Genomic DNA, 22662 nt, shown 5'->3' with positions numbered 1-22662 from the left:
CAGGAAGCTGGTGTTCTTTCTAGCATGTGGGTAAAGGCTGACCTTTGGCAAGGCTGGGGATTTACCTATGCCAGTTTCTCTTCATGACCCCAAAATCAGAAGCTGTAGCTTAAATACATGACCCTAACTCCTGGTATTTCTTCTCCGTATAATGACAGGGGGATAGGTGGGAGGAAGGTGGGAGGTCAGTGGTGTTCCACCTCTCTTGTTTAGGCTACAAGTGAGTTTCTGTACTGCTTTTTTGATGGGTTTCTGCATTTCATCTTCCTCCTAAGAGGTGAAATAAGCTGCAAATGCACCTACCTAGGCTGCATGGGAAATGAGTGTTAGCACCACTGTGATACTGAAATCTGCCATCAGAGCAGCTCTTCTCTCTGCTAACCCAACACCAGTGAGTTTCAGATAGCAGCAACATAATGAATTGTCTTTGCAAGTCTTTTGTCTTCTAATGCAGCTGGCTTAAATGGGTTTGAATCCTATAATTCTGATAGCACAGAGTGTATAGGAAAAGGCCCATAAGCAGACAGGAACCTCACATAAAGTGTCAGTCATTTGGAGTTGACCTGTAAAATTAAAAGACTTTCAGTGTAGAGCTATCCCCTCTCACATTTCAGTGGCAATGTCACCTAAGCATGGGCATGTGTGATCTGTGGTTTTATTTTCCAACTTCAGTGCATCTCTGCATAGCCAGTTATTCAAGTGTGAAGTCACTTACTAAGTTATCTAAGCACTAACATAAATTCATAGATTTAAAATAGCTATACAAATATTTTTGTCTTGATCCTGGTTCTTGAATAAGTTCCCATGAAGGAAGTTGAGCAGGCTTAGCTTTAACCTTTGAGGGCATGAAGCTGAAATTTAGGGAAGGAGAAGGGAAACCCACTTCAAAACTCAACTTGTACAGTGTTTAAGGGGAAAAGCAGTATAGCATTTAAATATTTTAGAAACTTGAGGGGTTTGTAATGCAGTCTCATCAGCTAGGACAGTAATTACACTCAAATTCAACTATTCTGGAAAGAGGATCCAGAATAGTTGTGCAGAGCCTATCCATGGAAAGTTTTGGATCAAGTTTTTACCAAAAAGATTTGCATTGTTCATGTAATTATGGATGAGGTTGTTGGTGATCAGTCCAGATTTGGTTGCTCGATATTGAGACCCTGCAGTAAAACTCCTGTCTTGGAGGAAACTGTTTTACCACTGAATGCTGTTTTTATAGTGAAGTCTGTTTTCTCTTCATGGCCAAAAGACAGAAAGCTGGATGTTTATTCTGTGATTGACTCTTCAGATAGAGTCTTTCCTTTTCCAGTATAAATCGTAGATGAGATTTCCCAGTAATTATGATTAGGAATATGCATTTTCAAAAAAGACATGGGGGAATTTCCTTGATTTCTGACAGACATGGGAAAGATTTTTGATGAGGGCAGCTGCCTATATTAGAAAAATAACTTCCCTGAACTTCAGCAGGAAGAAATTCATTAATGGAATACTTCATTCATGTAAACCAAAGCAGCTCAGTCATCATCTGAGGCAGGTTATTATCCTGCTTTAGTAAACGATTGACCTAATCCTGTTAATGATTTCATAGGAAATCCATGGCAAAGCCAGGACCACATCCCTTCCTTTAGAGATTCATTTCATGGCACTGCAGTTGAGTGTGCTTGCTTTGGGATTGGTGGGTTACCTTTGCTGGGGTTTATTTTGTAATGCAATGTACAACATACAACATCTTGTCAGCTGCAAATGGATGCTGGGATGCAGTTGCAGAGAATTGCTTGTGCCTGAGCATTATTCTGCACTATTAACTTGAACATTTCTGATTGATGGTTTCCTGTGATGAGACAGTGGCTCCTGTGGTCAGACATGAGAGCCCTTAGGCACTTTTGGAGGCTGAGGGTCAGTCTAATGGTTTTGAGAACCATTCTCTGGGCCATTTCTGCTACAAATTATTGGAAAATTGCTCTTTATGTTCTAAGAACAGAGGCAAAACATTAAGAACAATTTGTTCTCTGCTAACAGGCCAAGCTGGTCTTGTGCTAATATTATAAGAGTAAGATTATGCTGCATGACATAATTACATCATCTGTTTTTTAACCTATTTTTAACTCCTTGAATAACCTGTATTCCTTTTCCTCAGGAGAATTGCTTGTTTGGCTGGATTTACTGGGGAGAGCCTTTCTGAGACCAGTTCCATGCTAGAAAATGTGAGCCATGAATGCATGGCCACTGAATGAATTTGACCACTCCAAAGAGCAGCAGTTCTTTCTGGTCTTAAGATATCTTCATTTGGGTTAGCAGCCATGTTTGCTAAGTCCCTGTGGAGGCTGCCTTACAGATGAGTAGCTGTTATAAAATTTTATATTCTAAGATCTCTTAAAGAAGTAAGATCTCTTTGAAATTGTAAATTGCTCAGGTGTACTTTTAACATATGATTGGTGAATGAACAGAGATTTCTTCCATTAAAATTATTATTTGATAGCCATATTTTACTAAAAAAATTGTCTGAAATACTATAATTGACAGTTTGCTTATCAGACTTACTCTTTTCTGCCCTTTTATGCAAACCCTTTTCATCTGAAAAGAATGTGTCAAAACTGTAGGCACGTGATGAGTATAGGGAGAAATTATAAAACTATAAACCTAATGGGGAACTCTGTGCCCCCTAAAACACCTCATTTTCTCCAGCTATAACCTCAAATGACATAGTAAACTGCCACTTTCTTAAAGAATTTGAGGATAGCAAAATGAAAGCAGGAATGATTTTTTAAAATAGCTGTACATTACTGTAATGGACACTGATTTCTGATAGACATGAGAAAACACAATGATTTCAAATTAAGAGTCTTAATAAATTACATTTTAGGTCACAGCCTTGTAAGGTGTGAGAGGAACAACTGGCCTTTTTCCCCTAGGTAGTGATGCCTCACATACCCTTTATTCCATGTAATCTGTTGCAGTGCTCTGATCCCTGCCTTGATTTTAGGTCTGAGTGTAGCAAGGAATTTCCAGCTTGGATTATTATCCAGCTTGGATTATATTATTATGAAAATTGACTTTTTGTTAAAATGAGATTGAGGATCTGGGTATGAAGTAGAATCTGACTAGAATGTAGTGGGTGCTTATCATTATTATTATTCTATCTCTGTTGGGGTAGGGCCTGTGGTGGCACTGGCAGACTCAGTGGGTCTGTGCTCCTCAGATAATAGGCACTGGTGCCTATAATCTTATTAAATCAGCTGGAAAAAGCATTAGAGGAGTGCCTGTGTTCAATTGCAATGGGCCCTGCTGAGGGACTGTTCTCTTTTGAGAAGCAATTGAAGTAGACAAATGGTGTAATTTTCTGATTTTACAAATTAGGGATCTCTAGCCCAATGAGATGGGCCAAATACCTTGGCTTTAGTCTTCCCTCTTAATGAAACTTTAAAACTTCAGTGATCTGGCCAACAGCTAAGACTGCAAATCTTTAATTTATCTCATTGCATTTTGTCATGTTAGATAGAGATTATCATGCAATCCATGGGTGCTAGATGTGCTTTTGATCCTATAATTTGAGAGTTAAATGATAAAAAGTAAATTCTAGGAGGAAAATCACTGCTGCTTTGCATACTTCCTAAGAACTGCAAAGGATCCCAGTAGATCTGGGGGTATTAGCTATCCAAAAACACATCCTAGAACATCCCACTGCTTCTGTAAGGTACAAGGGACATTGAGAAAGGGATGAGCAGCAGAAGTGAACTAAAGCACACAGGAAAAACCGAAATGCCTAAGTTGGGAAGGAAGCAAGTTTGCAGGGCTGTGAATGTGGGATGGTGTTTTCTGCTGTGCCTTAAAGGGAGTGTGAAATTGAAGAGGAAATTACAAGCCAGGGGGCATGTCGAAAATTGACTTTTCATTAAAATGAGATTGAGAATCTGGATATGAAGTAGAATCTGGCTAGAACGTAGTGGGTGCTTAGCATTTGTGAATTACTTCATACAGCTAATATTACATTCCATTTCATAATGGGCAGATTGCCCAAATAAAAAAAGATAATGGTTTTCCTAAGTTGGAGAATATATTAAAGAGTGGGTAAAAACAGAGCAAGGGAAAAAAGCTGGCAGTGCTGATGTGATCTGTGTATCTGGGAGCTTCATCAAAGAACAGCCAGTGCAGTAGACTCACAGGAAAAGAAAACTTAGATAGACATGGAGCAGTTCTCTTCTTCACCCCCAGTTTCTGGGCAGAAATGCCAGAGCTGTCAGGTGCTAAAGTAAAAGAGAAGTGACACTGTGTTTGTTTTGAAGAACATAGAGTGTGCTTTTCATCATGATTTAACAGGGCTGGTTTTGCAGCTTCACTTCACTCCTAATGTGTGAGAGATGTTTGCAGTACTGGGGCCCAATTAGTCAGGAAGAACATCAATGCAAGTAATAACGGATGGGTTTGGTGTTTAACATAACTCCCAATTGTGGTGGGGGGTGTGTTGGGTTTTTTTAAATGAAAGTGTGTTCTGGAAACAAAGTAAAACTCCAAAATGAGAAGAGAGAACAGTAGGATGCTGTAGATAGGAAGAAAGAGAAATGACACATGAGAAATTGCTTATTTTTTATAATCAGATGAAAAACAAAATAGATGTATTTGATGTCTGAAATAAATGAAGTAGGGAGTGAATCAGTGATTGCAATTCAGAATCATTCTCCAACCAGAAAAAATCACTGAAGAATTTTGTCACTGCAGGTTTGGTTTTTTTAAGGCAGCCTGGAAATAAATATTTCTCTGTACACCTTTTATCTAGTCTCTTGAGAGTGGTGCCTGAAAATTGTGCATTCTTTTCAAAATACTAACATGAAGGAAGGCCTTCTCTGCAGGACCAAGAGCCAGCAGTTTTTGTAAGGGGGTAGGGGCAGATGCTGCTCCTGCAGATTTCTCTATTTCATAGAAGTAGACAAATTTCTATTTCTAATGTTCTGTTTAATAGGAAATTAATCAAATTGCACTAAGGTGTAAACCAAAGCACAATTGCTGGTTTTAGTAGCTCTGTCTCTGAGCTCTTACTTGTTAGCAAAGTATTTGCCCTTGACACTAGAGTAGGTATTTAGGAATTAGATAGATAGGTAGTTCTTTTATATTCCAAACTATTTAATTAGTAGCAAAGTTTATTTACTGTGGTGCATTAATCCTTCATCACTTCTAGATCAATGTTTGCTGTAAGTAACAAACAGGCTGTCAACATCCTCAGGCCTTGTATTCCTGCACTTCTGCAATGCAGTTTGCTCATCCCTCAGCACTTTCTATTCAAGTATTTGTATGGATTGATTCCTTTCCTGATACCTCTGAAAATGAAAGGTACTGGGTCTTTCAGTCTAATAGATTAAACTAAAAGACATCTTCCACTTGCAGTTTTTTCAATTGGTAATTATTTGCTTTCATAGGTTTTCTAATTAAGAATGACTCTTAACACTTTAACTGGGGAATGTTACTCTGTCTGCAGAGGGGCATTTCACAAGTTCTTCTTTTGCACCCTTTTCCAAAGCCTTCTGCTCTGAGCTGCTCCCTCCTCACCCTCAGGCCCCCTGTGTTCCTTTCTTTCCCAGACTTCCAGATAAATCTAGATTTATGTTTGCAGTTTCAGAAATAGCCTTTTCAAGTCCTCAGTGTAATTTCTGTAGTTAGTCAGTGAGGGAGATGCTCAGGCAGAGATTCTCCAGGCTGCTGCCCCTCAGAGGAGAGATGTTGGTAGAGTGTGTTACCTTGATATGCTGTGGTTAATTGTTTCTCAAGGCTGTTGCAGGTTTTATTAAAGGCTTGGGGTGATGAAGCTGTAATGAGAATTTTCAAGAAGTTAAGAGAACGAGGAGCAGTTTTGCATATTGCTGCCCATTCATGCAGTGGCTCTGTCTTTGCCACTGCCTTGTCCCCATTTCCTGCTGCCACTTAGCTCCCCATGAAAATTACTGCCCTTCATTTCCTAATTATCATTTTTCCTGTAGACATGACCACTTTTTTTTCTGTTGAAAATGGTAATGTGGCTCAGAATTTTGCTATTAAAAGTCAGCTTTCTCACTATCTGTTCAGTAAGTGCCTGTTCAACTATTTTTGGGTGCAGGATATGAACTGGTAATTGGATTTACAGAACTGCAGCTTTGCTTCATTAACAGAGCAAATATTCTCAGTTAGTGTAAAGCTTTTTATTCTTAAATACTGTGAGCAAATAGAAAGTGTACCTAGCTATAAATACAGTGTATACACCTCAAGGATGATGGGGATCAGGAAGCGGGTGGAACACGGGGACAGGCTTCCCAGAGAGGTGGCCCAGAGCCTACTGGGCTTTAAGTGTCATTTGGACATGTAAATTACATTTAAGTGTCATTTAGCCCTTAAGAACATCCTTGAGCCTCTTGTCAGCCCTGTAGTTGGACTGGGTGACCAGCCTAGGTTCCTTCCCACTGAAATATTCTGTTCTTAGGTTTTTCAGAAGCAGATTGCAAAATAGTGGGGATTTTCCCCTCTGCATTACAGATGGGGTTGTTTGGCAGCTGTGTGTGAATCCTTTTTTTCATGTGATATATCTAGTGGAAACAACATGGCTTTTAAATTTTGATGCCATGGTTCTGGAAGCTCTAGAAATAGTCCTTCTAAATAGTAGTTGGAGGCATTTAATTTGGAATAATTTTAAGGAACTTTTATGGCAGTCTTTGAAATTGAAACATATAAGCAGGTGAATGTGAAAAATTACAGTTCTGAATGAAAATATGTAGAATCTCATCTTGCTGTCTTTTGAGAAAATGAGTTTTCCCATGGTCAGTGTACTCTATCTCTTCCTTGCAGGCTTTACTAATAGCAAGATAAAAGCTGTATTTTCACAGGGAATATTAAAACTCTGAATGAAGACAGCAGAAATACCTGATAATTCAAGCTTTATCTGGTACAAATTTTAGCAAAACAATACATTACAGAAATTGTATCTGCAATCACATACTAATGCTTTTGAAGAAAGGATTCGGAATATCTGGCCCAAATGAAATATATGCTTTGTTCAGCATACATAAAAGAAGTTTTGCATCCAGTTCTTTAGACAGTGATAGTCCAGCCTCCTTGGGTTAATGAGCACAGGGAAGTGCAGTGCTAGCCCTGCCTTTTTGCTGCATTTCATGTGTCTGGGCAGAGCTTGGGCTGCTGTTTGCAAAGGCCATTGCTGCTCCCTGAGCTGGAGCCAAAGGAGTTTGCCACATTTCATTGTCTGGGAGCCTCAGCAAGCAGCAAAAGGCTGAATGTGCTGAAGATAGAACAGAGAATTGGCATCTCCATCCTTTCCAATGCCACTCCTATGAGGTGCTCTGAGCTGCTCTGGTCCCTAGCCTGTACTTTGGAAACAGAGAAATGTGAATGGATTTTGTTACCCACAGTTCTGGAGACCCAAACTGCACTGTGCTTGACAGTGGGGAGTTGATTATTCCACCCTAACAATCAAGATGTAAAAAAAAAAAAAAAAAAAAAAAGGCAAATGGTCAACACAAATGGATTCAGTGGTGATAAATTTTGTGTAGTCGGATATTATTTTTTAAATGTTAATATTATTTATTTATTTAACACCCAGTCGTGTAACTGAATTAATTCAGTCAGTGAATATAGGTCTTTCACAATGAGTTCCCTTCAGTTAACAAACAAAAGCAATATTTATACTTATATTTAGACTCTAGTTGTAATTTTGCATATTATGAAACAGATTTTGTGTCCTTTTTTTATAAAAACCCCAAACAATAAGGATGGTGTGCGCCTTTTAGTGTTTGTAACAAAACCAGATTTTAGGAAAATCCTCAAAAACGTAACACCTGTGTAGCTGTGGTGTTTCTTCTCTCCCAATTTGTCTCTCATCAGCTGCTGCAGTCTCAGGGGTGCAGAGTCCAAAAAGAACTCTAAAAAACCTTGGAGAGTAGTGCAGGGGCAGTGGGAGCAATAAAGAAAGCAAGAGGACCTGCCTGACCAAGGAGGAGCTGCAGGGAGTGAATAAGGGAGCATCAAATTTTCTGCTGGAGAAAATATTTTTTCCCCTGGAAAGTAACAATTGCTAGAAAGAAAATGGAGTTGGGATATAGAAATAAATGAAACCATGCTGGTCCTTAATTATCATATACTAACTGTGCTTCCTTGGGAGCTTGATGGAAAGCTGAAGAGGTTAAAATAAAACAGGGATGCTTTTTAGGCTGGTGATGCATGTTGCCAGACAACTAGAACTAGTATTAAGTCTCTAGATTAGTAAAATCACTTGCCTTGCATAATCAGAAATGATTCATGTGGCTTGTAAAAGTCTGTTTAAAAGGATGAAGTGCTGTGTAATTTATGGATTAAGATTTGCCCTTCAATGCTTGTGAAGCTCATTATAGGGAATTACATTGTGTATTCTGGGAAGAAATTTCACTTATATTGCAAATTAATCTTGTACAAACGTGATACAGTAGTGACTTAAATTTCTTATTGGAGCATCAAATCTAAAGTTACTCTTCTAGCAAAGCAGGTGGAATTTCTCCTTGTCATGGGCACAGGAGGGCAGGTTCAGGTGTGTTTTGCTACAGGAATGTCCAAGCAGAGCTAGTCAGACTGGGTGGTGTTGTGTAGTCCTCAAGGATGGAGGGGAGACATTCATTACATGGATTTTACCTTGGAATGAGGATATCCTCATCTCATTGAGACAGGAGATGGATTTGTGGTGGAGCCACTCCTTGGTGTCAGCTTGTGAGGGTTAGACCTGCCCCTTGAATTAAAGCAGTCAGAATAGGACTCCTGGCAGCCTTAGAAACTGGAGGATAAGCTGCTGTAAGTATCTTTACAGTTGACTTTATGTTTGTCTTTTAAGGACAAAATTACAGTATTAATGTCAGTTCTTTAATGCTTTCCCACATCTCATCAGTGCCTGTTGCAGTGTCTGTCGTAGGAAAACCAAGAAATGTGTGCTGGGACCCTGCTGGGGGTGGTGCTGGGCTTTCCCTGAGCCAGGGCTGCAGGGCTGTTGGCATGGGAGTGGTGAGCCAAGAAATGCAGATTCCTGCAGGAGAGATGCTTTTCTCTCGTAGTTGAGACAGTCATAGTACAAAGCAACCCACTCCATTTTCAGAAGGCTTCAAACCTGGTTTTATTGTAGCATGAATGCTTTTTACACATTCTTACAGAACCCCTGAGTTTACACTTTACTCATAGGTCAGGAAAGACAAACAAAATGCTCGTTGGAATAGGCAGTTGTAGATTTCTCTTCTTTATCCTTCTTTTTTTCTTGGTTTCTATGTCAATGACCTTGGTAGGAAGTTCTTTCAGGGGTAGACATGGATCCTCTTATCAAACTTCTCTCTGGCTCACAGCAGTCACTGTAAAACCTCCTCCACACTTTTCCATTGAGAAATCCAGTAAGCTTTGGCCAATATTGCTTTGCTTTTCTTCTTAAATCCTGCTTGCCAGCCTCCTAACTTCACTGGTACCATGGTTTCTGAATTTTTAGATACCAAACCACTTGTGTGCGTTTAACAAATATAGAACACTGACTTGAAGTCCAGATGTGGTCAGCAGCTTTTCATATATATGATAATCACATAGCAGATATTTTGCTTTGAGTCATAACCCATGCAAATGAAGAATATACCTCCTTTTCTTAGCAAAGTAGTTTTCTTTTCGTGCAAGCAGTCTAATTGATGTGTATTCCTTGTGCTCCATCCTTTGATGCTGCCTGGTGACAGTGCTGCCAGGAGCTACTAAACTTGCTGACACTGTTTTCCTGGCTGCACCTGGCAGGCAAACTCATTTTTTTGCCCTGTCTGCCTACAGCTTTTCCTTCTGAGCTCTTAAAAATTATTTTTCATCTTGTTACTGAATAATCGGAGGGTGATGGCATTTGTCAGTGGCAGAGCCATGAATTAATTATTTGATTTTCACAAAAGAATTCGTACTATCTCCTATCTCACTCTCTTTAAAAAAAGGTAATTTATCCTGCATATCTTGTTGAATGTTTAACTTAATACAAGGGAAAGAAGGTGCAGGCAGCTGTCCTGTGTGCTAAGGCATAGAACCCAGGATTCATTTGTTCTTTTTCACTCAGGAGATTTTAGGGAGTGGGAGAAGAAGGATGAAGTAAAAATGTCTTTTTTTAAAATTTTTTTGGGACTTTTTGCAATACACAATGAGGTTTACCTTTCTGCCATCCTGGATTGTGTGGAATTCTTTCAGCCTGGGTGGGATACTGCTCCAGTTCAAGTATGGTACACACACAAGGGTCCAGTCTGCCTTGTGTGTGCCAATAAAGTTTTTTTTCAATATTTTTTCAGTTCCCTCATTTTTTATTGATCTTTTTTTGAGAGTGAGAGAGATGGGGATGGCTCTTTGAAGCCTCTCAGTGCTGGGGTGTTGCAGCAGTAGAGACGCTCAGGGGAGAGGAGGCGTGGTGTTCTTATTTTAGGTGCATCCATTAGAAATGCTGCTGTGCTCTGGAGTGGGAATGCTCTAAACTGAAATCCTGAATAATCCCTGGTGCAGAGGGTGCTGCTGTTTGCTACACTGTGCTCCTCAGGGAGATGGAGAGGTGCTTGTGCTTCACACCACAATAAAGCTGGGAATCCTCCAAGTGAACAAAGAGCAGTGAGATCTTAAAGGGGAGTTTGATGCTTTACAAAAATGCAACACAGCATAAAAAATCTTCTTTCTTTTTTTTTTTTTTTTTATTTTTTTTTTTTTTTTTTTTTATTTCAAGGCCTCTTTTAAGGGTGTTGTTGATTTTCCATATGTCACCAGGGTGTGTCTGTAGAGGTTGCCTAGCCTGCTACCATGGCTGGAGCTAACAAATCCATGCAGGATGCCAGAAAATCTCGTGCTTTCCTTTGTCCTGTCTGAAAGGCAAACTGTGAGCTGGAGTCTGAACTTCACCCCTGCCCTTGTGGCGTGTGTGTGTGGATGAATGAAAGTGCTGCTGCCATGTGAGAGTGTTTGCTCCCTCCTCCCAGGGAGCACCGGGGCTGGGACAAACAGGTTCTCCGTGGGTGTTATTCCCTTATTCAGCATCAGCAGATTGGAGCAAAGTGCACTTTGAGACATGAATATTCAAGGAGAATACATTTATTAGCCTAGTAGTTTTGTAAATAAGAGTTTTACCCTTTACTAAATCTTGGTCTAGAAGCTCTACATCTGTATCTGCTCTGAATGCATCAGGTTCCTTGAAATAAAAGGCTAAGTCTGGGGGTTCAAACCAGAAAGCAAATTTGCCTACTGGTACCTACATTTTGGAATTGAAGAATTAAAAATAAAAATAAAAAATCTGCTAATTTTACATGGCTTCTGTATGTTTAATTATATTTTTGCAACGTTATGGGGTGTTTTGGTGTAATTGGTTTAGGCAGACAAAGTACAAACTGGAATGCTATAGTATTGTATGAAGAATATATTCCTACTATTCTAAAATAGTTTCTTAAGTGATTTGTTTTTTTTCTGCTTCCCTGTAGATTAAAGCAAAAAATTATGACAAGGTGGAAAAGGTGAGTCATATTAATATATGTAATGTATCTCTATAGCAAGAGCAAGTACCTTGTGATTGGGCTAAATCAGATTGAAAAAACTCTGTAGCTGTCATTGAATGTGAAACACAGATAAAAAGTGGCACTAAAGTTGACTTGTTGCTGCCAAGCTCTAATCAGTGAAATGTGCAGGGGGATTTCTCTGCTTAATTCTCTCCAGTTCCCTTGCACAGGAACAAAAGAATGAGTAGTTTAACTTCTTCTTCCTCATAAATCTGAATCATAATTAGAAGGGCTATTTAAATTCATTTTGTATAGCTTTAAAAGTAGAAACCTAATTTCTGTGTCTGGAATCCTGATCAATCTTCTTGCTGTATTGCACAGTTATTTCAGCGCTGCCTTATGAAGGTTTTACACATTGATTTATGGAAATGTTACCTTTCCTATGTACGAGAAACCAAGGGGAAGCTACCTAGTTACAAGTAAGTTCCCAGAGTTGCTCTGAATTATTCTAGTTTTATGGTGGATCTCTTCTTGATTTTTTGACCAGGGGATGGGGAAGAACCTGGGTGACAAATCTGTCTGGGGATTTTCTGGTGGGGGGGTTAATATATAATCTGCATTTAGAAAACATTCAAGTCTCTCTAGTTGGGCTTGCTGGGTAAAACTGGTTCCTGAGTCTGGATTCCTCTAACAGGATGGGGTAAGAGGAATCCTTAGCAGGGGCTGGTGTATCAATGCCAGTTCCCTGCAGATGGGATTGGTGCTTAAGCCAAAAGCCTGAAACTCCTGAAACACATTTCTTCTTCTTTGTCCTTGCCCTCCATGTCCTGTTTAGTCTCCACAAAAGTTAGCACTGGTTCCAGCTGAGACCAGTTGTAGTAAAGAGTTCAGGAATTGGAGGAAGTTTTGCATAAAAAAAGTCATAAAATTCAGAATTTTGGGGTATGCTAATCTTCATCCCTTTTCAGTTATTACATTTTGCTTGTTTATATTCCTGTGGGTTGAGTTTCAAAAATTACCAGTGACTTCCAGCATCTATAAACTGTTTCTTCCCCAGCCCACCATGATTTCTTTGCTCTATAATTAGCAAAATGAGTAATGCATTAACAAAGAAAGTAAGCAAGGGGTTTTAATTTATTTTTACATGACTGTTTTGAAACAGTTTTAGGAGATTCAGTTTGCCTTTCCTCTGTTTCTCCTGTAAATGTGATCAAGGAGACAATCAGGTACTGAAGTATGTTTGAGTAAAGGAAGCTAGGACAAAAGTTAGGGAGAGAAAAAAAAAGAGCTTTCACTGAAACTTAACCAAGGAAATTCTGTAAACATTTTAAATTTGAGGAAAAATACTTGGAATTTGGGGGAAATAAATAGTGTGAAGTATTCTGGGCAGTTTCCACACAAGGGAGCTACTCCTAATTGTCCCAGCCTTTTGGGGCTCCTGGAGAATTACAAAAAGGTTTGGGGAGCTCTGAGGGGGAAAAAATAAGAAACCATGGGTGCTTCTGTCAGCTGAGAAGATGTGGAGAGCAGTTGGTTTCTTCTCAGCTTCATGGCATATTTGTGGATTTCCACTGACTTGGGGTGGGCCAGGAACTATTAAAATGCTGGATTGCCACCAATGAATTTATAATTCTTGAATAAAACAAACAACCAAAACCCCGACAGAATCTGAATAAGGAATTTAAAGCTATCTCAATACCAATTTTTTCTCTCACCTGTTGAATATTTCTGATTCCTTGATGTTTGGTTAGAACTTGCTGCACAAAAGAATACACTAAAAAATAAAGAATTTTTTAAATACTAAACACTTGCTTTATGGTCTTTGTGGTTCTTTCCCTCAGAGAAAAAATGGCTCAGGCATATGATTTTGCTCTGGATAAGATTGGCATGGAAATCATGTCATACCAGGTATGTTTTCTTAATCAAAACCCATTTTATTTCTAACTTTGTGACAACTACAGCTAACCATTGGTTTCACCATATGTAATATTTTTTCTCACCTAGATCTGGGTGGATTACATCAATTTTTTGAAAGGCGTGTAAGTACCTGAAAATTCACTTTTTTTAAGCTCAGTTGATGCAATGCTGATGTTGCTGCCAGTTGTGACCTGTCATAGCTGACCTTGCTCTCTCTCCCCACTGTTTAGAGAAGCAGTAGGATCTTATGCAGAAAACCAGAGGATCACAGCTGTCCGTAGGGTTTACCAGCGTGGTTGTGTCAACCCCATGATAAACATAGAGCAGCTCTGGAGAGATTATAACAAATATGAAGAGGTAACCAATAACTGATTCTTTGTGACATTCAGAAAGAAGTAATTATCCTGTAATCAAACATGGTGCCCAAGCCATATCCTCTAAACACATATGTATAAAAAAGATGACCAGCAGTATAAACACATTTTTGTGTGCAGTATGTACCAACTCCTGTGGCAAAAAATCACTCCTGAGTGATTTTAAAATTTCTTTCAAAGACCCTCCATGAGATTCATTTGACTGTCCCATTTCTCAGCTGGTAAATGCTAGTGAGTGAGTGAGTGAGTGAGTGAGTGAGTGAGTGAGTGAGTGAGTGAGTGAGTGAGTGAGTGAGTGAGTGAGTGAGTGAGTGAGTGAGTGAGTGAGTGAGTGAGTGAGTGAGTGAGTGAGTGAGTGAGTGAGTGAGTGAGTGAGGCATCAGTGGAGCAGCTGAGCTGGCAGTGAGGACTTGTGTCCCCAAGGAGGCACTCCCCTCCTTCCACTCAGACTCAAATGGCATTCAGCTGGGATGGTTTGGGCTTCCTGCACAGCATCAAGTTACATGCTCTCAGCGCTTAAAAATGCTCCTCACCATCCTCCACCTGAAGCCGTCCCAGCACCCCTTCAGGTGAGTCTGCTCCCACACTGCCTCCAGCTCAGCTCTCTGCCCTTTCAGGCCAGTTTGGAGCTGCACCCTCAGAGTGTGTTTTTAAACACACCTGCTGGCCAAGCAGCCCCAGCCAGCAGCAGCGTGAGTGCAGAGCTGATGTGGGTGCCCTGGTGCTCAGCCCTGCCCTGCAGGGATGCTCATACAGCTCCTGCTGGCTGTGCACAGGCATGCTTGCTGTGGCTCCCTGTGCCCTGAGCAGCAGAGAAGGGCCAGTTCCTCTTTCCTTTAGCCAATTTGTTGCTAATTAGGCCAGTTGTGAGCTTGGTGCCCTCTCGTGTTAATAAGGCCGTGGTGCTTAGCTGCTGGGAGAGCCTCTGGGTGGGAGAACCCCTCTGGGTGGGAGAGCTCCAGGCATCCCCAGCCACGAGTGTGTACCATGACAGCTCATTGCCCCACAGGTGTTTGGGGACACCACTGCTGTCCCCAGAGAGGATGCCCAGGACACACCTTCTCCAGTGTAGGAAAATCCCCACCACAACTTCCCCACAAAGCACCCCTTCCCCTCCCACACAGCCAGCAAAGGCTCTCGCTGCTGGTTGCTCCTGCTCTCATTGTACATGGGGAGGCTGCAGAGCCATGGCTCAGAGCTGTCCCACCTGAGGCAGCTCCAGCAGCCCCTCAGACTGTTTGAGCAGCTGGGAGCTGAGGGCCAGAGCTCTGCTGGGCCACAGGGATCTGTCTGTCCTGTTGTGGCTACTCTGACCTCAGGGGCAGGGCTGCTGCTCACCGGTGTCCTGGCACAGGGAAAGCAATGCTCCTCACCAGAAGGGCTCTTTGAGGGGGAGGTGATTGCCCAGCTACCCAACAGCACAGAGACTTCATGCAGGTCTCAGCATGGAAAGGTGATGGCCATTTGCTGTAATCTGAGCTTTCCTTCAGCTCAGCTGTAGCCACCAGGTAACAATACCAGCCTGTCAGTCACCAGTCTTTAATTAACTAAATGGTAAAACTTTTAGGGAGACGTGGCTCAGCGACAAAGTGACAATCTGGCTCACAAACCTGCATGGCTGCTGAGCTGGGGGTGCATCCTGGGAGAGTGCTGCTGTACCCTCAGCCTGGTCCTGTGGGTTTGTGTGCCACATGGCCCAGTTTGCCATCCCAGACAGTGCCTTGGCTTCTGCAGTGAGGGCAAAGCTCCCTTTGCTTCCCAGCTCAGGGGCCTCTTTGCACTTGGGCTGAAAGCTGTGCACATCTTCTGCAGAGTCTTGGCAAACACAGCAGCAAAATCCACCCAGACACAGGCATAGCCAAGGGGGGGCTGCTTTTCCTGCCCAAGGTTTTGTTCTTGCCAGGACCCTGTGCCCAGGGCCTGGCTGCCCCCAGCCCCTGCTGCTCTTGCAGAGCAGCACAGCAGAGCCCTCTGCACGAGTGTGACATGTGAGCAGGCCTGGAGGGTGTCAGGCAGTGCTGACACATCTCAGCTCCAGCTGACAAAGGCAGGTGCTCTGCAGGGAGCCACGTTCCATGTGCTGCATGGAACCTCTTCTAAGAGCTGTCAGTTCCTTCAGGAACAGAGGAGAAGGCAGAGCTCTGAGCCTGGAGGTCAATCCCTACTCCTTGTACCAGAAAATCAAATTGCTCATGTGCTCTCAGTCACTGACCATCATTTTAGAGCAAAATTGTAAATCACAAATTTTCCCCCTTTCACCCACAACAGTTTATGTGGAGCTCATTTTATGTTTGAAAGGGATTAAACATAAGCTGAGGTGCTTCAGGGCACTTGAATTTTAGTACTGAGTTCATCCTCCGGTATAAGTTCTTGCCCATATATTTATTAGGCGAAATAAATATTTTGAGATTGGTATCTTTAAATAACTTTGTCTTTGGTCACTTTTGCATCCCCTTTCAAGCTCTTTCCTGCATAAATTAGGATTCAGTATGTCCGAAGGGAAATTGTACATTGCCAGTGCCTTTTTTCACCCTTCTCCAGGGCATCAATATTCACTTAGCCAAGAAGATGATCGAGGACAGGAGTAGAGATTACATGAATGCACGACGTGTGGCAAAGGTACAACCTTCTGTTGAATTTTCTTTGTCCTATTTAACACCACAAGCCAGCATTAAGCTTGGTTCTTACACCAAATAGAAGTGTGCACAGACTAGTAAGGCTGGCATGCTAAAATATTTCCATTTCTTTTAGGAAGCATAACCTGAAGGAAGTGTTCAATGTGTTTAAATTCAAAGCCTTGCTTGTGTTTCAGGAATATGAGACGGTGATGAAGGGCCTGGACCGCAACGCTCCCTCCGTGCCCCCACAAAACACCCCCCAGGAGGCTCAGCAGGTGGACATGTGGAAGAAGTACATCCAGTGGGAAAAGAGCAACCCTCTACGAACAGAAGATCAAACTCTGATAACAAAAAGAGGTAATGAGATGTCTCTAGGGCATGGAGAATTGTTTTTCTCAGCTCCAGCAGAAGCCACGATGTGATTCGGTGTTCAGGGATCGTGCTGGAGTAGGTGTTGGTGGAGTTTCTTGAATTGTGTGGGTGGTTTTTTTATAAAAAACAATCTAGATTTTGCTAAAGGCAAGCTGGAAGTAAGAAATGCATTTTGGCAGACAGTTTTGTGCCACTGAACCTCTGGTGCAGGTCAGGGAACAGTAGATTGCAGCCTGATTTTATGGCTGATTTTGAGTGATCTGTGCTTGTTCCTCTGTGGACAAGGCAGGTTTTAGCTGCTGGTTGTGGTTTGTGACGTTCCTGGCAGTATAAAAGAACTGCAGCAGTGACCATTGTATTCAAAGCCAATTAGTGTTGATGTTGTCTGATTTATTTGATGAATTTTGCATTCCACACTTGGGTTGTACCATGGTGGCACCATTTCCAAGGAGTGTTCCTCTCATGTTTTGCCCACAGTGATGTTTGCTTATGAGCAGTGTCTCCTGGTGCTGGGCCATCACCCAGACATCTGGTATGAAGCAGCTCAGTACCTTGAGCAGTCCAGCAAGCTGCTGGCTGAGAAAGGGGTAAGCAGCTTGCCACTGGCTTTCTCCTATTTCCTTGCTCTGACATGCTGTACTCTCACTTTTTCCTCAGAATCAGGGAGGGGGGGTGTGAAAACACAGTTGCGACATGTTCAGAATTTTCAAATGGGGAAACTAAGAATTTTAAGAAATAAAAATGTCTGCATTTTAGACAAGAATTGTGAAAAATTGTTTCAATCTTGGCCAGCTTTAGGCTTGGGGGATTTTTTGTGCCTGATTCTGTGATTCCTTAAGTACTGGGGAGATGATTTTCTCTTTGTTGGAGCACTGAATGGAAATTCACTGGGGCTTGTCACACGCAGAAGATATTCCATAAATTGGCCTTCATTGTCACAGATGCTGAACAATTGTATTATTATACTTATTTTATAACAGGACATGAACAATGCTAAACTTTTCAGTGATGAGGCTGCTAATATTTATGAAAGAGCGATCAGCACTTTATTAAAGAAGAATATGCTTCTTTATTTTGCATATGCAGATTATGAAGAGGTGAGCAAAAATAGTGATGTACTGATGTAAAATCCAAATAACATCTCCCATTAATTCTGTAATTTATTTGAAACATCCTGAGTGCACAAAATTCTGTAGAATTAATTTACTGATTCTTCTAGCCTTATTCTCGTTCAGTGTTTCTGAGAGGAAGCTGACAAAATGGAGAGGAAAATCTATGAAAATCCACTCTCTTTCCATTCCAATATTGACTATATTTCTGAAATTATCATAAGGGTGAAATGCTTAAAAATTTCCATTTCCCAGAGCATCAGCTTCTTCACTTTTAAAGTGGGCATCAAGGGCAGCTTTCCTGTCTGATTCTTGGGAAAGTGATGTTTTTGTTGGCACAGCTGTGACAGAAGATGGAGCCACCTTTGCTGCAGCTCTCTGGAGAAATCTCTTTCCCCAGACCACAGCGAGCCTCCACAAGGAGCAGTGCCCCAGTGGTGTTTATTCCACCAGGAATAAATGCTGTTTCCCACTGGGCACATGAGGACTGTGGAGTCTTCTGTGGGGCATAATTTGCCCACTTATTTTATTGTGAAAGAATCTTTCCAGGGAGAACTTCAGGACAACAGAGCGGGGAAAAAAAGCCTTTGCCTTTAAAAGAAAAATCCTTCCTTGGTTTTCAGTGCTGTGTCCTGGTTTTTCAAGGCTGCACAATACAGCCTGGAGGGCTGCAGCTGGCAGGGAACAGAATGGGCTATTGGAAATGTGTAGGTTGGAAAGTTAAAGAGATGGTGTTCCCACCTATCTGCACATTGCTTTTAGACAGAGGTAAAGGATAGTCTTTGTGTGCCAAACACCTCCAATGGCAGTTCTGCTGCAGCATTACTGCATTAGAAAAAGACTTCAAGGGCTCCTGAAAAGCATGTAGTGGGAAATGAGTGTGGGAAGTAAAAAATGTCTGCACAAGACAGAATATGCATCTGGGTAAAGGGGCTGACATATACAGTGTTCAGCCAGGGAAAAACGGGACCAGGAGAATTCTAGTTTTGTCTTCAGCTTGAGTTTTGCCTTCTGGGAGGTGATCTGAAGGGGGTGAATGAGCAGTGTGTGCTTGCCTTCCCCCAGAGCCGGATGAAGTACGAGAAGGTGCACAGCATCTACAACCGGCTCCTGGCCATCGAGGACATCGACCCCACGCTGGTAAGATCATCCTCAGTGCCTCCACATCCCCATGGATTGGCACCCAGTGCATGCACAGAGTGGGGAAGCTCTTCCAGGACTCCTTGGGTCACAGGCATGGAGTACTGAGGTGGCAGAATTACAATCTTTAATCCATTGAAATACCCTAAGACGTGTGCACTTTCCTCCTGTGTCTCTTTTACAACGAGTAATGAAGATAAAAGATGTAAAATATTTCACAAGCATCCTGTGGCCGTGTAGTTTGCAAATAAATCTGCAATGCATCATGTAGGTAGCAGAGTGTTGTTGTACCTGTGCTGCAGTGACACAGTGAACACTGTCCGTGTGCCAGCTGTGGTGGTGCTGAACAAGTGGTGTCAGCAGGAACCTGCCCTCATTATAACCTGCCCTTATTATAACACAACAACCTGAAATGGTTGTTCAGTTTATTATAACACAACAACCTCAAAAGGTTGTTTAGTTTATTATAACACAACAACCTGAAATGGTTGTTCAGTTTATTATAACACAACAACCTCAAAAGGTTGTTTAGTTTATTATAACACAACAACCTCAAAAAGTTGTTTAGTTTATTATAAACAGACACAACAAAGCATGAGGGGGCAAAAGAAGGTGTGAAGCCTAACACTAAACATCACGTCAGTGTCAGAGGAGAGGTATCCATTCACTGACACTTGCCATCCTTTTGAGACACATCCTAATGCTTCCCAAAGGCACATTGTATGGGAAACCATGTGCCAGTTCCTCCTGCTAAGGAATGCTGCTATTCATGATCTAATTCAGAGTGAAGGAGAGTTGAACCCCAAAGAAATGCAAATCACAAATTGGCTGCTGAATTAAGTAGCACATTCATTATTTCCTTGATCAGGTATAAATACTTGCAGGCAGGAGGATTTGTATCTTGGATTGTATCATGTACAGTAAAATGCTTCATCAGGCCTTTTGGCTGTTCCTTGGCTTTATGGATATTTTAACTTTACTGGAAAGTTATCATTTTTACAACAAGCCTTGAGTTCTCTGAAGGCACCGGCTAATGTCAATGACATTCATCTCCTTACCTCCCCTTCCTTGAAAAATCTCTGTATTCACTACTGTCTTTTCATGAGATCAGTCTTAGGTGTATCCCATTTTTTATTTTTAAAAAAATCTATAAAAAGGTTTTCCTCAGTATTATAAAGCAAAACAACACAGAGGCACAAGACAGCCTTGTTTCTATTAGGATTCATCTGCTGTATATTGTGAGTCATGATTACTTTAGAGAGAGTAAAAACCTTAATGATAGCCTGGTGTTCTTTGTTAGCACTGATGCTATTTAAATATTAATGTGCACCTTAGGTTTATATCCAGTACATGAAATTTGCAAGGCGAGCAGAAGGCATTAAATCCGGAAGGACGATATTTAAGAAAGCGAGAGAGGATGCCCGGACCCGCCACCATGTCTATGTTACTGCAGCTTTAATGGAGTATTATTGTAGTAAGGTAACCACAGGTGCTCACCCTGAACCTAAACAAGTGCCAGGAGCCTGCACAGCTCACTGAAGCTAATAACTTTTTTTTTTCCCCCCTAATGTTTGCAGGATAAGTCTGTGGCCTTTAAGATTTTTGAGCTAGGGCTGAAAAAATATGGGGACATTCCAGAATATGTACTGGCATATATCGACTACCTTTCCCACCTTAATGGTAAGCTTTGAGCTTTGAGAGGTCTAATGAAGCATTACTCAGACCAGGTTCTTGGTGTTTAAATTCTTCATGAAGCTCAGCAGTTAATCTGAACACAAAACCTGCTGCTGGTTTGTCTGAACCGAAGCTCCAGAAGTCTGGTGACATTAAATCTGGATTCTGCTGAAGAGAGTGAACTTTCCAAATTGTAACTCACTGGCAGTGCAGGAGTTTTACAGCATCTGCTGTGAACAGTGGGAAGTGCACTGAGGAATTTAAATCCTGAAGAAAAAGATTTAAAGGAGTTTACAGTCAGCATGAGAGGAGTGAGGGATTAGCTGGTCCTGATCAGGATGAATTTAAACTCATTCTCCCCAAGCAGATGAGATGAGCAAGATGTAAAATCAATACTGAGCATGTCAGTCATGCTTGGAAGGTGCTGGGGAGCTGCAATGGAAAGAGCAGGGACAGGGGCTGGAGGTAGAGGTGGTGGTGGAAGGGCTCTGGGTGGGATTTCCTGGGGCTGAATGGCCTCCTTAAAAAGGAAACCCAAGCTGATGTGTGGGTTCTGCAGCACCAGGCACCATTCGTTCATCTGTCAGGCTGCAGTTCCTGGGGTTTTCAGGCACTGGGAGTTTAAAGATTTTTGAGGGTTTTTTTCTCCTGTGAGCTGTAAAATGAGAGATTTTATCTAAGATAAAGTATATTTAATTTTGCTCTAAGTTATTGAGAGTCTACATAAATACTGACAATACTTTTCTGTAAGATGCCATGAGAAAAAATTCTCCTGGAACTCCCTAGTTTATTGGTCTATTTTAATAACCCAGCAGAACTCCTGAAAGCCAGGAGAACTGATCTCTGAGCTGTAAGTGCAGGAGGTGGTGCAGTGCACAGGGCAGGAGTTGGCAGCTTTAGGAACAAACCCACCAACCTCTCCATCCCCCCAGCTGGCAATGTGCAAAGACTGACTGCTTGCTGGGAGCCAGCTCTAATAATTTTGGGAGGATTCTGATAATACAAGCATATTAATATTGCCCTGATTTAAAAGGGAAATAATGAATCGAAAGGCCAAATTTACATTTGCCAACATATGCTAGTGAGATAATTCAAGAAAATTGATAAAACCCCCAGAAATCCTGAAGAGATGCTAAGTAATAGCTGTGGTCTTGTAAAAGAACCTGTAGTAGGATAAGTTTGTCACTATCAATAAAACAGACTCCCAAAGAACAAATTCACATGAGAATTTAACATCAGGGAAGTTTTATGTGGGCACTCAGATCTCTTTATACTTACTGAAATTCAAATCCATGAAAGTCAGCCTTATGCTTAATTCAATGTACACATCTCTTTGAATGGACATATTTTAACTTGTCTTTAATATGTTATACTCAGTGTGATTTTTTTTCTTTCTATTTTTAAAGAGGACAACAATACAAGAGTTTTGTTTGAACGTGTTTTAACTTCAGGGAGCCTTCCACCTGAGAAATCTGGGTATGTTGCAAAAGCAGTTTCACTGCTCTGGAAAAGACACATAACCCCTTTCAACCGTAAATATCCCAAAGAAATTAGAAACATGAACAGCAGGACAAAAGTAGGTACAGATGTTCCTTCCCCTCTTCATGCTGTCCAAAATAGCAACAGCTATGACAGATCTGGGAAAGTCCCTATCCCACCTCTAGTGAAATTCATTAATTTATTGACTTTAATAATAAATTAAAGTCTCACTGATGCAGGATTGTTGAGGATAGAGTGCAAAATCCTCCTGTACAGTAAGGATTCAGTGGTCTGAGCTGAGAAGGTGAGTCAGGAATTTGTTGAGGAGGGTGCTGAGCATCTCCCAGCCATGAAAATAAAATAGGAAAAGAACCAGAAAGGACTTGGATTAACCACTCACTGCCATATTTGCATTACTGCTTTTTAAGTTTCCTTCTCAAAAAAAATGCTCACCAAAGCCTTGCAGTCTGAGGGTTCACTTCACCATTATTACAAAAGCATCAAAAGTAAG

The 22662-nt window shown here is 41.4% G+C and overlaps 1 protein-coding gene across 1 annotated transcript in view; it reads left to right on the top strand.

Moving 5' to 3' along the window:
* Positions 1-22662, top strand: part of CSTF3 (cleavage stimulation factor subunit 3) — a 46715-nt gene that overhangs the window by 19355 nt on the left and 4698 nt on the right. The window contains exons 4-16 of the mRNA XM_063160562.1: positions 11454-11486; positions 11850-11947; positions 13310-13376; positions 13473-13507; positions 13616-13742; positions 16301-16378; positions 16572-16734; positions 17227-17336; positions 17730-17846; positions 18924-18998; positions 20334-20477; positions 20576-20678; positions 22079-22148. Of these exons, the coding sequence (XP_063016632.1) occupies positions 11454-11486; positions 11850-11947; positions 13310-13376; positions 13473-13507; positions 13616-13742; positions 16301-16378; positions 16572-16734; positions 17227-17336; positions 17730-17846; positions 18924-18998; positions 20334-20477; positions 20576-20678; positions 22079-22148 (1220 nt within the window). The remainder of the gene's footprint in view (positions 1-11453; positions 11487-11849; positions 11948-13309; positions 13377-13472; positions 13508-13615; positions 13743-16300; positions 16379-16571; positions 16735-17226; positions 17337-17729; positions 17847-18923; positions 18999-20333; positions 20478-20575; positions 20679-22078; positions 22149-22662) is intronic.

Source organism: Melospiza melodia, chromosome 6, assembly GCF_035770615.1.
Source record: "Melospiza melodia melodia isolate bMelMel2 chromosome 6, bMelMel2.pri, whole genome shotgun sequence".
NCBI lineage: Eukaryota > Metazoa > Chordata > Aves > Passeriformes > Passerellidae > Melospiza > Melospiza melodia.
This window is presented reverse-complemented; position numbering and strand designations above follow the sequence as displayed.